Source organism: Mus pahari, chromosome 3 (genome assembly GCF_900095145.1).
Source record: "Mus pahari chromosome 3, PAHARI_EIJ_v1.1, whole genome shotgun sequence".
Classification (NCBI taxonomy): domain Eukaryota; kingdom Metazoa; phylum Chordata; class Mammalia; order Rodentia; family Muridae; genus Mus; species Mus pahari.
Window position 1 is genome coordinate 102,790,303 of NC_034592.1, and position 15,978 is coordinate 102,806,280.

The 15,978-nt window shown below is 46.7% G+C and overlaps 1 protein-coding gene across 1 annotated transcript in view; it reads right to left on the reverse strand.

The window, feature by feature from the left end:
* Positions 1–6,874: 6,874 nt before the first annotated feature.
* The window catches only part of Ino80 (INO80 complex ATPase subunit), a 97,504-nt gene continuing 88,400 nt past the window's right edge, over positions 6,875–15,978 (reverse strand). The window contains exons 32-36 of the mRNA XM_021192643.2: positions 15,480–15,568; positions 13,349–13,504; positions 12,928–13,087; positions 10,890–11,105; positions 6,875–8,421 (exon numbers count right to left, since the gene is read on the reverse strand). Of these exons, the coding sequence (XP_021048302.1) occupies positions 8,204–8,421; positions 10,890–11,105; positions 12,928–13,087; positions 13,349–13,504; positions 15,480–15,568 (839 nt within the window). The 3' untranslated portion in view covers positions 6,875–8,203. The remainder of the gene's footprint in view (positions 8,422–10,889; positions 11,106–12,927; positions 13,088–13,348; positions 13,505–15,479; positions 15,569–15,978) is intronic.

The window sequence follows — 15,978 nt, forward strand, 5'->3', positions numbered from 1 at the left end:
TTTTTATTTTGTGTGTATGGTGTTCTGTCTGCAGGTATGTCTGTATGTCTGTGTACCATGTGTGTACTGTGCCTATGGAGGCCAGAAGAGGGCGTCATATCCTCTGGACTTGGAGTTACAGTTGTGCGCCACCATGTGGGTACTGGGAAGTGAACCTGGGTCCATCTCTCCAGGTCCTATTATTTTATTTTTTAAAAAATTACTTTATGCTGGGCGTGGTGGCGCATGCCTTTAATCCCAGCACTCGGGAGGCAGAGGCTGGTGGATTTCTGAGTTCGAGGCCAGCCTGGTCTACAGAGAGTTCCAGGACAGCCAGGACTATACAGAGAAACCCTGTCTCAAAAAACCAAACCAAAACAAAAAACAAACAAAAAAAAATTACTTTATGTGTATGAAGTTTTTTGTTTCTTTTTATTTATTTATTTTTATTTTATTTTTATTTTTTGGTTTTTCAAGACAGGGTTTCTCTGTATAGTCCTGGCTGTCCTGGAACTCACTTTGTAGACCAGGCTGGCCTTGAACTCAGAAATCTGCCTGCCTCTGCCCCCTAAGTGCTGGGATTAAAGGCATGTGCCACCACCACCACCCCGGCCCTGTTTGTTTTTACTGAGACAGTGTTTCTCTGTGTAGCCCTGGCTATCCTGGAGCTTGCTCTGTAGATCAGACTAGCCTCAAACTCAGAGATCCGCCTGCCTCTGCCTCCCAAGTGCTGGGATTAAAAGCATGCGCCACCACTGCTTGACCTGGTGTAGGTATCCATGAACCCATTCCCCTGGAAGTCAGAAGACGGCTACCCTGGACAGGAGTTACAGACAGCTGTAAGTGGGCACTGGAAATTGAATTCAGGGCCTCCATAAGAAAAACTAGTGCTCTTAACTGTTGAGTGCTCTCTCTGTCCCCTATTCTTTTATTTTTGGGGCAGACAGTATTTCATGTAAACCTAACTGACCTTGATTTTACCATGTAGCCTAGGGTGATCCTGAATTTCTGGTCCTCCTGCCTCCACTTCTGAAGTGTTAGAATTGTAGGTTGTTGCACATGATGCCTAGTTTTATATGGTGCTAAGGATGAACTCCAGGGTTTCATGCATGCTAGGCAAGCAACTTGAAAACTGAACTGGATCCCAGCTCTTTGGTTGATGTTATTACTAAATACTGTCAAGTCGAGGCTAAGAACACTGACTGCTCTTCCAGAGGACTCTGGTTTGGTTCCCAGCACCCATGTGGCAACTCACAACTGTCCATAACTAGTTCCACAGGATCTGAGCCTCTTCTGGTCTCTGAAGTCTCTAGGCAATGGTAACACACTTATGTACATTCAGGAAAAAATACACATCAAAATTGGTAGCTCTGGTTGTCTTGGAGCTCAGTCTGTAGCCCAGGGTGGCCTTGAACAGAGATCTGTCAGCCTCTGCCTCCCAAGTGCTGGGATTAAAAGTGTGCACCACCACTGCCCCCTTTAAGGTTGTGTGTGTGCAGAAAAGTCCTGCAGCACATTTCTGCAATCCTAGTGGGAACAGGGAGGCTGTTAACCACGGCCATGCCATTCTGGGAAGCTTCTCCTAAAACTAGTGTGGAGTCCCAAACTGTAACAATTTATCCAGGTTCTTGCCCTCCTTGACCCTTGATTATGTTTACCCAGGATGTACCTTCCTCAGCTACCCCTAGCAACGGTCAAACATGGGCCCCAAATGGAAAATCAGCCCCCCCTCCCTGCCCTGCACCATCTCCAGCCCATATGCTCCTACCTGTTCTTTTCCTTAGATGGTCCTCCTGCAGAGGAGACCCCTCCTCAGTCACCACATCCCTCAACACCCTCTTCTGTCTGCTCCTGCCCCCGCCCCCTGTAAGCTGTCCCCAACATTTCACCCACCTTCCTGCCAAGCCAAGCCTTTCCTGCCTTTCTCTTCACCTGTCCACTGGTCCTCCAACTGCTCCTCTTTGCCAGCCCCCCTCCAATCCTCTTTCCCGAGTGGCTGGCTGCCACCCCTGAGCATCCATCCCATGCCTATCCACATTCCCTAGATGTTTGGAATCCTTTGTATTGAACCCCAACTCCCAAGAGTGAGAATTTCTGCATCTTACCTACCTTGCGTGGTATTTATTTACTTCACCTTTGACCTCCACTTTTTCTCTTGGGGACAGGCTGCCCATGCCAACGCTTCCTGCTCAGACTCATCGTGCTAAGAATGGGGATCACTGCCTGGTCTGTGCTGTGGCAGTTCTGTGCATAATCACAATCGGAATTATCAACTCAATCCAGATGATCCTGGCAAGAATGGGAAAAGCTGCCCTTTGTGGTCAATTATAATAAAAATCAGAGATTTCTCAGGGGGTGGATAAGATTCTGGCCTTGATTTTCACTTGCTTATCTGAAACCATGATTAAATAGACTACTGCTATTGGTCACCTTCAGGTGTGAGATGTCTTCTCCCAGAGTCTACCATACCTCCATACTGTTTAAACCATAGGACTCCATCACTTTTGAATGCCTGGACCAATATTCTCTTGACCACCTCCTTCCAGCCTTCAGGGATTTGAACCTACCAACTACTGGCAAAGACCCACTACCTCTCCCTACAGCACTGCTAATGTAACAGTCCAAAACCCTACTCCAAGATTTATGGCTGCTGTTCCTACTTACCTGGTGGTCCTAACACCCTTTTAGCCCACTCTTCTTCTCCGAACCTTGCACTTCTTAGTCCTAGATCTCAAAATGCTTTCTGTATCCTTTCCTGTGACCCTTCTTGTCAAGACCCTGTCAATGTTTAACTGGACGTCTTTGCTTCCCACAACTGAACTTCTCCAGACCATTCCATCTGGAGCCTGCTGCCTCTCCTAGCGTTCAAGCCCCTGTCTCATTTCAGCCCATTATCTCCACAAAAGGCTAGAAGAGAGCTAGCCTCCCAGCAGGTTCTCAGTAACCTCCTCACTTGCCATTCTGCTATTGAATAAGCCTCCTTCTCTAAATAGTCCACGTGGGACCCCAAACTCTGTTAACCTGAGACTTACCTCTACCTGTCACAGACCCCATGCCACCACCTCCCAATCTGCTCCTAAGTGGTCTAGCAAGGACTCTTAGACTGTGTCCCTTCCAATCTGCCAAGCCTGAGGGCAGATTCCAGGACAGACAAGCAAGAAACCCCTTAGCACTGTTACAGCACAGGCTCATAATCCCTAGGTACTGAAGCAGGAGGACCATGAGTTTAGAGGTAGCCTGGGCTACTTAAGAAGACCCTATGACTTTATCTCGAAACAAAACCCAAACCAAACTATCATCATTAACACCGTCCTATAGCTGCCAGAAGCAGGAGTACATCCAGCTTGCCACTAGGGAGGAGAAATGGAAGCAAGTGGGTGGTGCCAGCTTTGAAGAGCAGAAACCAGGAAGGAAGAAATGAGCGAGACACAGAGAGGGAGGGCCTCTACCAAGCCTCCCTTTTCCATTCACCTCTGCTGACACTTGGTTCTGGGCTTAGTTTGCTATGTCTAAGCTGGTCCTGGGGCTGTCTGTCTGATACAGCCTTTGTGGCAATGGTTGGGCCATTCATTCCCACAAGGTCTGAAACAGGCACAAGTTCCCACCGTTCAATCTCTCAAGGTCTTTCCCAGGCAGACACTTTCCTTAGAATCTATTGTTTCCTCATAGCAGAACCCTGGGCTCAGCCAGAGGCCCTGCTTCCTTTACCTGCCCTCTCCCTCTCACCGATGTGAAACGCATCATGAACACAGCTGAAGTGGGAAGCCAGCAATAAGCTTGCTGCTACTTGGACTGTAGGGTTTTATCACCCGGGAGCGGTCTCAGAGAAGCACGGGTGAGAAGCCAGATTTCTCCATGGCCATGAGGAAGAACCAGGAATCAGCTAAGAATGTTGACCCTGAAGGAGTTTGATGGTCACAGCAACGGCTTCATCATGCCAGGAATACAGGGTGATCTTGTAAATGACAGTAATCAGACAGGTTGGGTCAGGTACTCAACAACACACGGTGTCGGCAGAACCCACATTGAACTGTAGTGGAGGAAACAGTTTAAAGTAAAAGACAAAACAACAAAGCCAGATGTGCTGACACATGCCAACATTTGGGGTTTTGTTGGAAATACAGATTTATACCGTTTTCCTGAAGTAGAACCTATTATTTAAGATGTCAAGGTAGGCTGGCATGGTGGTGTACTTGGAAGCTTGAGGCAGGAAAGTCAGGAGTTCAAGGCTAGTCTACTCTATATAGTAAGTTTGAGGTGAACTTGAGGTACCCAAGCCTCGTTTCAAAAAAACAAAACAAAACCAAAAACCAAGGTGAAAACCAAAACCACCACCACCGCCAATAAGACTGGTAGTGTAACTAAGATCTCCTGAAGGCATGACTCAGGTTTCAATTGATTTTTCTACTCAATGGCTAAACTCTTCCTGCAAAAATCCTTCCTTGGCATTAAAAGCAGAGTGGATGTACACAGCTGTAAAACACTCTAGATCCAAAGAATCTAGTAAGTTTCCAATTATACATTTAAGGATCTAAGATGGCCTGGTGTAAATATTTCATGTGAAAGCCACCAGTGAGGATCTATGGTTGGACACTGACCTGCAAACACCAAGGTTTTTGTGCAAGACACACCCAGTTAATTGCTCAGTCTGCACGGGCCACATACTGTGCCCAGCCCATCATCCTGGACACAAGCCTATCCTGGAAGTTTCGATGAAGCCCTAGGCAGAGCCTGTCAAAACAAGTGCAGCACAGACCTGCTCTCCCAGGCTGAATATTCAGACCCATGACCTTAAAATCCATTTATGTGGCCCCCATGGCTGACCGACAGGCCTGCTTTACAGGCTCAGCTCATGCCTTTATCCTGGACTGGGCTCTAAGGCTTGCTGAGAAATGACCTTTTAGCCTACCTGGAATTCTCTCCAGACATGTTCTGTTTGTTTATTTATTTAAGTTTTTCAAGACAGGGTCTTTTTATGTAGCCCTGTTTGTCCTGGAACTCACTCTGTAGTCCAGGCTGGACAACACCACTGCCGGGCCTGGGCTTTTCTTTTACATATAAAAGAAGACATGGGGGCTAGAGAGATGGCTCAGCGGTGAAGAGCACTGATTGCTCTTCTGAAGGTCCTGAGTTCAAATCCCAGCAACCACATGGTGGCTCACAACCATCTGGAATGAAATCTGATGCCCTCTCCTGGTGTGTCTGAAGACAGCTATAGTATACTTAGATATAATAATAAATCTTTCTTTAAAAAAAAAAAAAAAAAGAAGCCGGGCATGGTGGCACATGACTTTAATCCCAGCACTCGGGAGGCAGAGGCAGGTGGATTTCTGCGTTCGAGGCCAGCCTGGTCTACAAAGTGAGTTCCAGGACAGCCAGGGCTACACAGAGAAACCCTGTCTTGAAAAACCAAAAAAAAAAAAAAAAAAAAAAAAAAGAAAAGAAGACATGTTTTGAAAGTGGGGAGATGGGGTAGGAGACACTTGTGTTCAAAGCCTTTTATTGGAAGATCACAATACTCTAACTGGGAAAGGAGGCAGGTGAGAGAATTGAAGCTATGAGACAGACTAAACACTGAACAGGAATACTGTAGTGTGTTTGCAGTTCCCAGACTGATCCAGAACTCACATCAACATGTGAGTGAAGCTACTCAGGATCTCATTGTCAAGTCCACAGTGAGGCAGCCACTGTGGTTCTAAGACTAAGAGGAATTCACTGGTGGATTTATTGGGATGGAAACTAGATGGGCCTCAGTCTAATAGGCCAGCTGACTCACTCGGTTACAAACGCCACAGCAGGGCTGGTGCAGGGTAGAGTTAATTGGGAACCTTGTGCCAGTGTGCTCTGTGTGAGGCCCTGGTCATGTTTACCAGCAAGAAAAGCAGGACCAACAGTACTACTGGAAGATGAAGGTCTGTCTTTAGCAACGGAACAGCAGCTGTCCAGCAGCCAGTCTGTCTCCATCAAAGTGTATGGGTGAAGCCAGGCTAGGGAGTGCTCAAGGATGATGTAAGAACATGTGAGTATCTTAAGTTCAATCACAGAACAGTGACTGCCAGTCTAGGCTGGTACATAGTGCCTTTTCCTCAACTGACCAGTCAGCTGTCAAAACTAAGAAAATCTGTAATCCTTAGGGACTCACCTATGGTTTCCTTTCATGTTTCTTTCTTTCTTTTTTTTTTTTTTTTAAAGATTTATTTATTTATTATATGTAAGTACACTGTAGCTGTCTTCAGACTCACCAGAAGAGGGAGTCAGATCTTGTTACTGATGGTTGTGAGCCACCATGTGGTCGCTGGGATTTGAACTCCGGACCTTCGGAAGAGCAGTCGGGTGCTCTTACCCACTGAGCCATCTCACCAGCCCTCCTTTCATGTTTCTTACAAGCATTCAAATTACCACTATCTAACTCTGCCTGCTCCAGGTCAGTCCTGCTGGGACTGAACCCTAAGGAACTCTCATCCCCAGGGCCCATACTACATGCCAGGGACTTGGTCAATCTTCTTTTGAAGGGTAGATACGCAAGTTCAATTAACACTGCACCTGAGCAGCCCCCCAGCTTACTCCTTGTCCCCCTGAGCACCCCCCCAGCTTACTCCTTGTCCCCCTGAGCACTCCCCCAGTTCACTCCTTGTCCCGAGCACCCCCTCCCAGCACACTCCTTGTCCCCCTGAACATGCCCCCCCCATAGCACTCCTTGTCCCCCCCAAGCACCTCCCCCAGTGCACTCCTTGTCCGCCTGAGCACACGTCCACCGCACACTCCTTGTCCCACTATGGTCATCTTTGGTCACAGAAATTAGGGCTCTGCATTGTTTTGACCCTGTCAAATCTCCAAGGGCACTACTTTGTACTGCAAAGTACAAAGGCAGCTGCAAAGACCACAGACACTTTGATTTACATAAAATTATCTCACTCCATTTTATTTAAGATTTTTTTTTATCCAGTTAGTAAAAGAAAGATGTGTCTCTCTTTATACATATGTACAAGTTCAGTTATAAAAATAGACAGCACATTCAAAGAGAAAAAAAGGCTTGGCATTTTTCTGATTCCCTCTAAAGAGCATCTGTACATAGGAGTCAGGGTTTGGGTAGGGGAATCTTTATGATTTAAATTAAATGATTCCCCTACACCTACTCCAAAAGAAAAAAAAAAAAGGGTTTAAAAAAATCAATCTATCTAAACTCAATTCCGCGATTTCAGGTGTGCAAATTAGAGGCTGGCCCGCCCAGAAGCACCTGTTCCACCAGGGACATCAGGTGGAAAGCCCTCCCAGCCGCCCTTCCCCTCTCAGAGGGCAGCAAGCTCAGGCGAGTGGGGCAGGGCTGGGAGGGGTGGTGCTGAGGCAGCTCTGTCCCCATCTCACTCCTGCTGTCCCTTCTTTCTCAGTGCAATACAGACAGTGCATACAGCCAAGCAGGGGCTGAAGGGCAAAGCCAGGGAGGCTGTGCATTCAGGATGGGCAAAGGGGCGTCTGCAAGAGGGGGTGAGGATGTCCTGCTGCTTGAGGTGGTTCCTGGTCTCTTACTGGCTTCTGGGAGGTCCCAGAGTGGGAGCTGCTGCTACTGTTGCTGGTGGGACCTAAAGCTTCCCTGGTGTGAACTGTGCTGGACAGTGGGGGAAATGCTGGGATAACTGCCTGTGGCTCTGCTTGCTCCAGCCTCTCTCATCCTTACAGCCACCATCTTCTCTGGCATTCACTGCATTCTTTTCTTCAGTGATGACACTGTGGCAAACAGTGTTTAGAGACCCAGGAGAGCTCCCAGACTGTGGATGCCAGGGAACCACTCCCTCCTTCCTAGCCCTGCAGGAATCCATAACCTTTAGACAAGTCTCCACTATGGAAGGCTCTTCACAGCACCCATGGATCCTTCATGAGGGACATGGTCAGAGCTGAAGAGTGGGATGGGGTAGAGACAGTGTGCATGAGCATCTGTAAAAGGGGTCTGCGTCAGGCCCTTCCCCAAAAAGAGGTTAAGAGTACGGCTGCAGAGTACATCTAGGATGCTGTGGGGCCGAACCCAGGATATTCCTTTGGAAACAGGTGATAAAAGTGCTCACACCAACCACCTGCCTGTCCTCTCCTGCTACATCTGGTCCTTTCCACTCTCCAAATAGGATGCAAGATGCCACACTAGGCAAGCCATCCAAAGACCACCTATGGCTCAGGACTGTAGCCCCTGGTTTGGTTGAAGGAAGCTAGAGGGCAGAGATGGTTACCATGGTTACCGTCCTCCAGAGGGGTTGGTGCCTTTGCCCTGTTTCCGGATCAAGGAGTCTGAGGCTAGGCTGCTGGTCATGTGGAGGCTTTTAGGAGTCCCAGGAATATTATTTCCTTTGCTCAGAGGGGAACTTAAGGGAGAAGAGGCGCTTGAAGGTCCAAAGTCTGCAAGGCCAGCAGGTCGGACAATGGATGTCTGCAGAGGACTGCTTGCGGAGATTCCTGTAGGGATGGAGAGAACCACAATGGCCCTCAGCACCAGCTGTCAGCCTTGGGAGTCTGAAGTATTAGCCTAAGTCTGGGCTGGAGGAAAGGGGAGGGACACCCTCTGTCTGTTGCTCCTTGCCAACATCTCTGAGGCATATTTGCCTATTTTTCCTGTTAATTGCCTTTTGGTAAGATGTCTGCATTGTTGACAGATAGCAACAAACACTAAGTCCCACCTACATTACCCCAACCAGAGTGGAAGACATACTCTTCAGGCTCTGGAGAGGGCACATATCTGGCATGGAAGGTCTGGTTGCACAATGAGAGCTCTAGCTCACCAGGCACTAACGCTGACTTGTCTTCTGGAAAACAACTGAATTCAGTTGCTTTTTGTTTGCTTGTTGAGATAGTATCATCTTTCATAGAGATAGATGACTATCCTGGAATTCACTCTGTAGACCAGGCTGGCCCTGAACTCAAAAGGATCTGACTGTGTCTGCCTCCTGAGTCCTGGGATTAAAGGCATGCGCCACCATGGCCTGGCTGCTGCTTCCTTCTTCATTTCACAGAAGCCACTACTCTTCAAGTCTGGCCAAGGGACACAAGGTGGCCCAGTCTATCTTGTATCTGTACCAAAATCCCCTAGCACTGGCCAAGGCTACCCCTGTTTTCCAAGCTCTGTCACATCAAGGACTCGGGCAAACCTCTCATCTTTGGTGATAGTTCTCTGGACAATAGTGAACTTTTTCTTACCTACAATGGGACAAGTGTACCTACTATAAAAAAAAAAAAAAGATTTATTGATTTATGTTATGCATATGAGTACACCACCATTGCTCTCTTCAGAGACACCAGAAGAGGGCATTGGATCCCATTACAGATGGTTGTGAGACACCATGCGGTTGCTGGGAATTGAACTCAAGACCTCTAGAAGAATAGTTGGTGCGCTTAACCGCTGAGCCATCTTGCCAGCCCTGTCTACTATGTTTGTTCTGTCTGTCTGCTTTTCTCTTTTTTCAGGAGTCCAAGGTGGTTTTTCACTAAACTTACTATGTAGCAGAGGATAACCTGAAAATCTTGATTCTCCTGCCTGCCCCTTCCAAGTTCTGGGATGCACACCTCCATGGCCAGTATGTTTCTTCTGTGTTACTCGTTGGGCTGGGCAGACATCCCTGCTCACAGACACTGGATTACAGGTCACTTCTGGATCAGTCCTTGTCACTTTTCACCCCTAGCTCTCAGTCCCTGTTGGTCTGCCTCCTTGCCTGCCGTGCCCCTTCCTGCTTCTCTGCTGTGTCACACTGCCTCATTCTCGGATGAGCCCTGGCACAGTAGCTTTGATTACTGTAGTTACCACTGTTTTCCAAGGACACAAATGAGCTAGCAAAGGGCTAACAAACAGCAGGGTAGCCTACTGTACTCATTTCCTTAAGGAAACAATAATGAAAGCGGAGACCCTGCAATGGGAGAGGAGAAGGGAATCAACTTTCACTAAGCACTCTCTATACAAGTATGCCTTTCCCTGCTGTAACAATTCTACTAGCCATCAGAAGTTCAAGGTCATCACTGTCTGCATCATGAGAACTAGGCCAGCCTCAGATACATTAAATTCTATCCTAAAACTTAACAAACAAGGATTGGAGAGATGGCTTGATAGTTGAGAGCCACAGGTTGCTTTTCCAGGAGACCTGGGATTCAATTCCCAGCATCCACATGGCAGCTCATGGCTATCTGTAACTCCAGTTCCAGACACTCCTCCACTCTAACACAGACATACATGTACAGAAAACACCAATGCACATGAGATAAAAATGAAAAAGAATTAACAAACAAGCCCCCTCCCCCAACTTATGAGCTATGCTAAGCCCACCTGAGATTTTTGTTTGTAGTAGGGTAACTCTGGCTGGACTAGAAACTGCCTTCTGGGTGCTGGGATTCTGAGTGTGTGCTATTATCTACCTGAGGCCAGACTTTGCATAGAGGGGAGGCAACTTTTGACCTGTAATCACAAGTAAGCTTGCCTCTTTCCTTCCATTATCTGTACACTGCTTATAAACCACTCTATAACGTGCTTCTCTTCTGGCTTGTTCCATTCAAGGGCATGCATGCTCTGCCAGCTCTACCCCTATGCACTCTTAGGTGTGACTGCCTGAGGCAACGGCCCAGGTAGCTGGATGAATGTTAACTACCCTTGTTTGGATTTCTGGGAAATAAATGTCCCAGAATAACAAGCAAACAACCAACCAACCAAACACCAACCAGAATTAAAGGGTAGGGGCAGGAACCTGGATGTTTCAAGTGCAGCTCCTTCAGTTCACTCTGGCCATAGCTACTTGTACTTCATAGACAGCTATTTATCAGGAGTACAGGGTGAGTCAGAACTGCTCAGTCCTAAGCTGGTCTCCGGGTTTTGGCTTGGAGTATCCTGCACACTCTATGTTAAATGGATTCTCAGACAGTCCTAGACCACAATCTGCACCAACCTTTAGACACATTGTACCCGTATGCAGCATAAGCAGCTGCGGAAGCTGCTGCAGCCCCTGCTTTGGCTCCTGCCATGGCAGCAGCACTGCCTGCAGTGGACTTGCGGCTTCGGCCTTTGCCTGCTCCTTTGGCTGTGCTTCCTGAACCCTTGGGGCGGCCTCGGCTTCGAGCTGAGTGACCACGTCCTGCAGCTGGCACTTCCTGAATGGAAATTCCTGTGGGAACAAATAGCCAAGAGGGAAAAATATAAATCTCTTAAAATGGTAACAAATATCCCCTGATAGGGAATACTGGCTCTCAAGGGGTCCTTTTTTGTTTGAGACAAGGTGTTCTAATATTGTTCAGGGTGGCCTTTTTTAAACCCCCGATCTCAAGTAATCCTCCAATCTCAGACTGATATTCTGAGTTCTGGGACCATAGACACAGGATATGGTGCCCGACTCACTGAGATCTGAGGACATTTGGGGCTGTCTTTTAACACAGCTATGATCTCCCAACTGTGTCCCTTCTAAGGAGCGGCTCCACCGTGGTTACTACTTTTTATTCTAGCCCATCACTAAATGAACTCCAAGAATGGCTCCAAAAATTAAAGTGTTCCTGCCTTCAACAACCAACCTCTGTCCCTATTTAAAACAGAACAAAAACAAAACAACCTTCTGGGCGCTGAGCCAGGCCTTGGGTGAGCGCGTGCTAGACAAGCACTCTACGACTCAGCCACTTCTACTCTTATGGCTAAGGTTGCTCTTTGTTTTTTGTTTTAAATTTAAAATTTGAGACTGGGTCTCATTATGTAGCCAAGGTTGGCCTTGACTTCAAGATGTTTCTACCTATCCTCCCCCTTCACAGCACTATGGTCAGTCCTATTTTTAGGCTTTAAAATTAAGGTTCATCAAAATGCAGTAGTAGTAACGTTAGGCCTCATAAAACAACAAAAAAGAAATGTCCCCAAAGCTAACTTTAGTTAAAAACTAGCAGAATGTAGGGTTTGGGGAGCCAGCTCTCCTGGAGAAAGTGCCTGGTGTGGGAGCAGGAGCCCTGAGCCTGGTCTCCAGGCTTCGAGAGACAGCATGTAGCACACACAGGGGTGGGGAGGCAGACACAGGTGGGTCCCTGGGGCTCACTGGCCAGCTAGCTTAGCTCAAACAGTGAGCGCCAGGGTCAGTGATCTAACAGCGAAAGAACTGCACAGTGACAGAAGTAGACACCTGATGTGAACCTCTGGCCTCCGTACAAATATACACGTCCCCAAACATACATGCATACCAACCAAGAAAGACACCCACTGTCAGCCTTTGGCCTCTACACGCATATGCATGTCCCTGCATACAATCACACACTTGAATACACACATACACACAGAAACACACACATACTCAATATGTAAAGAGTTTAAAAAAAAACTAGCAAAAATAAAGGTGAAATACTAAAGACAGAATAAGTAGAAAACAATAATAAAAAAAAAAAAGTCAACGAGCTCTTATTTTGCCTTTCCTAAGCATTACTTATTCCCTTTGCTTGGAAAGACTACTAAAAAAATGTAAATCTTTTTGTATATTCTACTCTTGGAAAAGAGAATAAGATACCAGTATCTGGGTTTACAAGATGGTTAGGCATGTAAAGGCTGCTGATAGCGAGCCTGAGAGGTTGACTCAATCCCTGGGACCATAGTGGTGGAAGGAGAACCAATTCTAGTGTTCTGTCCTTTGACCTCCACGTTGTGTACACACACACAATAAATAACAATGTGCCAGATGTGGTAGTATATGCCTTTAATCCCAGAATGTGAAAATCAGAGGCAGGTGGATCTCTTATTAAGTTCAAGGACAGCCTGGTCTACATAGCAAATGCCAGCACTATGTGAGAGACCCTGTCTTAAAAAAACAAACAAACAACAAAAACACCCAAAACAGAACAAAAAAAGTAATAATAATAAAACCCCGTATCCTAAAAGGAAGCAGAGCTCACTTACCCCAGAGGAATGCTTCCCACTGAGCAGTGGAGCAGGCTGACGCTGTATGAAAGGGCAGCATCACTTACCATTCACAGTGTCTGACACAGAGCCTGTGATGGAAGCAGGAGAGTTGGTGGCTCTAGACTGAGGTGCTGAGGAGGCTGGGTCATCCACGATGACTAACATGTCACTGCTGCTCTCGTCAGGGGGAATGGAGCCAGTGTGCAGTTCACTGCTGATTGAGATCTGGAGGCAGAAGGGCTGAGATTACTAATAACTTCACTGGCTACAGCCCTCACGCTCTGTGAGAACATGCTCTGGGGGACATGTATGCATTTCTCTCTCCCATCTGCCTTCAGTGTTGATCCTGCCTTGGGCTCTGAGAGTCAGCCTGTCCTTATGCAACACTTCCCACAAGGCTGGAAGTGGCCACTGCCCACTGTGTCCCTGACACAAGGTCAGAGTGCAGTCCCAGAGTTGTGCTGTAGAACGCAGGAGGAGGCTAACCTCACTGAAAGGGCTGGGCATGGCTGAGTCGACACTGATGAAGGAATCGTCCCCATCGGCGGAGAGGTTGGAGTTGTCAGCAGAGGGAACAAACGGGATCACGAGGTTCACACCCTCTTTCCTCCTCTTCCCATCCAACTCATCTTCCTTTTTCTTCTGGGAATACAAAGATCAGAAAATACATAAAAACATGAGCATTTGCCCCAAAGAGAAAAGTGAGATTAACAAATAAAACAATTATAGGCAGAGTCTTGCTATATGGCTCTGACTAGCCTGGTACTTGTTATGGTTCCTGGTGTGGCCTCATTGTCCTGCCTAAGCTATGAGCACACACCCCACAACTGACTTGAGACAGGGTCTTTCTCTATAGCTTGGGCTGACCTCAAATTTTCTCCATCTTCCTGACAGCATGACTATGCGGGCTTAATTAATTTTTTGTGTGCATAGGTTATATATGTACTGAGGACTGAACTAAAGGCCTCTCACACTCGGAGAAAGTGCTCCACCACTGAGCCAATTCTCAAGCCCTGAATCTTAAAGGAAGTGAAAACTCACAGAGGAAGAGAAAGGCATACCCTTTCCTGACAGCCTATTTCTAGTCTGGCTCACTCATTGACTGACTGACTGACTGACTGACTGACTGACTGTGTGCATATGCATGCACTGCATTCACATGGAAGTCAGAAGACAGCTTGTGGGAATTACGTTCCACCCACCACATCAATTCCTGGGATAAAACTCAGGTCTTCAGGCTAGGCATCAAGTGCCTTTACCTTCTGAGCCATCTCACTGTCCTTTTCAGACAGAGGCATGTTGTGTACATCTACTGCAGGGTTTAAGAGTGTACAATCATATGCGGTTGGCTCAATGGGAACTGGTGACTGCCACCTAAGTTGGGTGATGCCAGCCCACCCAGTCCATAGAAAGGCAGAAGGAGAGAACCAGCTCTACAGTTGTCCCCTGAACTTCCCATACCCACTGTGGCATGTGTACACTATCACTCACACACAAAAGAACTACAGATTTCTGTGTCTGCCTGTGAGAAAGCCACCTTTATTCTTTGACAGGTTCTCTGTCCTCTCTTCTTCCCCCCCTCCCTCACTGATCCATTTCTAAGGATGATACCCTAACCATTTAACACTAAGCTATACCCCCAGACCTGATATTGTTTCTGTATGTTAATGCTATTTTTATTTTGAGTAGTGGCAAGTAATGGGTTAGATATGAGAACAGACTGAGGAAAAAGAGCCTGCCAGGGAAGGGGCAGAAATGGCAGCCCAAACCAGGAGGACTTTGTGTTTCATTTTTAGGATTTTCCAAGTCTATAAAAGAAGTGAGTAGAAAGTATCCCCCCTTCACAGATAGGGGCTCTAACAGACCAGCTCTAGGCTGCCAGTCATCAAAGTCCTGTGACCAAAGGGATCCAACCCCAGCCTGTTTTCTTTTTTGGAGATAGTCTCATTATGTAGCCATGACTGTCCTGGAACTCAGAGATCTGCCTGACTCCATTTCCCAATTGCTGAGATTAAAGGTAGTTCTCATCATGCTTGCCCGGGTCCTTTTTAAAAGAGTCTATGAAAGAAGCCAGACACTCCTGAGTCAGAGGCAGGAGGATAGTTTGAGTTGTAGGCCAGCCTGGTCTACCCAGTAAGTTCCAGGGCAGCAAGGATAAGTAGAAAGACCCTGACCCAAACCACATAAACTAATTTCTATAAAAGCTAATTATGTAAGTAACATTATCTCCTTAGCTATCACAGTTATCACTGATTGTCCAGTCCAACTGTGACCTACATGAGCATGTGTGAGAAGGAAAAACTCCTCTACATTTGATGTTTTTTACTTCATCAAATGTTTACCAGCATAGAACTGTTTCAAATAACACAGATAATGAGCTAGCCCAACACATAAAAGTGCTTGCCTGCCAATCTGGAGGGCCAGAACTTTCATGATAGAGGGAGAAAACCAACTTTCACGAGTCGTCCTTGGATCTGCACATGCAAGCTGTAGTTTACTATGTGAAACAAATATGTGTGTAGGTGCCCGCGCATACATGCATGTATGGCACTCAAAGGCTTTTTGTGCTTCTAAAACTTATCCCAGGACGTGGCCCCCACAAGACGTCAGGAGATACCTTCTCTGCATACTTCTCCCGCTTGCGTTTGCGTTCTTTCACTCGGTTGCTTTCCTCCTGCTGCCGTTTCTCTTCCTGCCGCAGTCTCACTATCAAGAAAATGTAGGAGTCATAATTGTTATCCTCTGAAATTTAGGGCCATATCCTCTAGTGGTTCCCAAGGTATAATTTTTGTTTAAGAAGAACTTTTATTTAAGAAAAATATTAGTCTGGGCATATGCTTTAAATCCCAGGGATCAAGAGGCAAAGTTAGGCAGATTTCATAAGTTCAAGCCACCCTGGTCTACAGAGCTAGTTCCAGAACAGCTAAGGAAGGATACATAAAGAAATTCTGTCTCAGGAAACAAAAAACAAAGCGAAACCCAAACAAACAGAAAACCAAAAGCCAAAACAAAACAAAATATTGTTTTCCTAAATAATGAACAATAGTTATTGGTGTCTCAACAGCTTTTAGGTTCAAACCTGGATTCTACTCAGTTATGTGGCTTCCTTGTCTTCT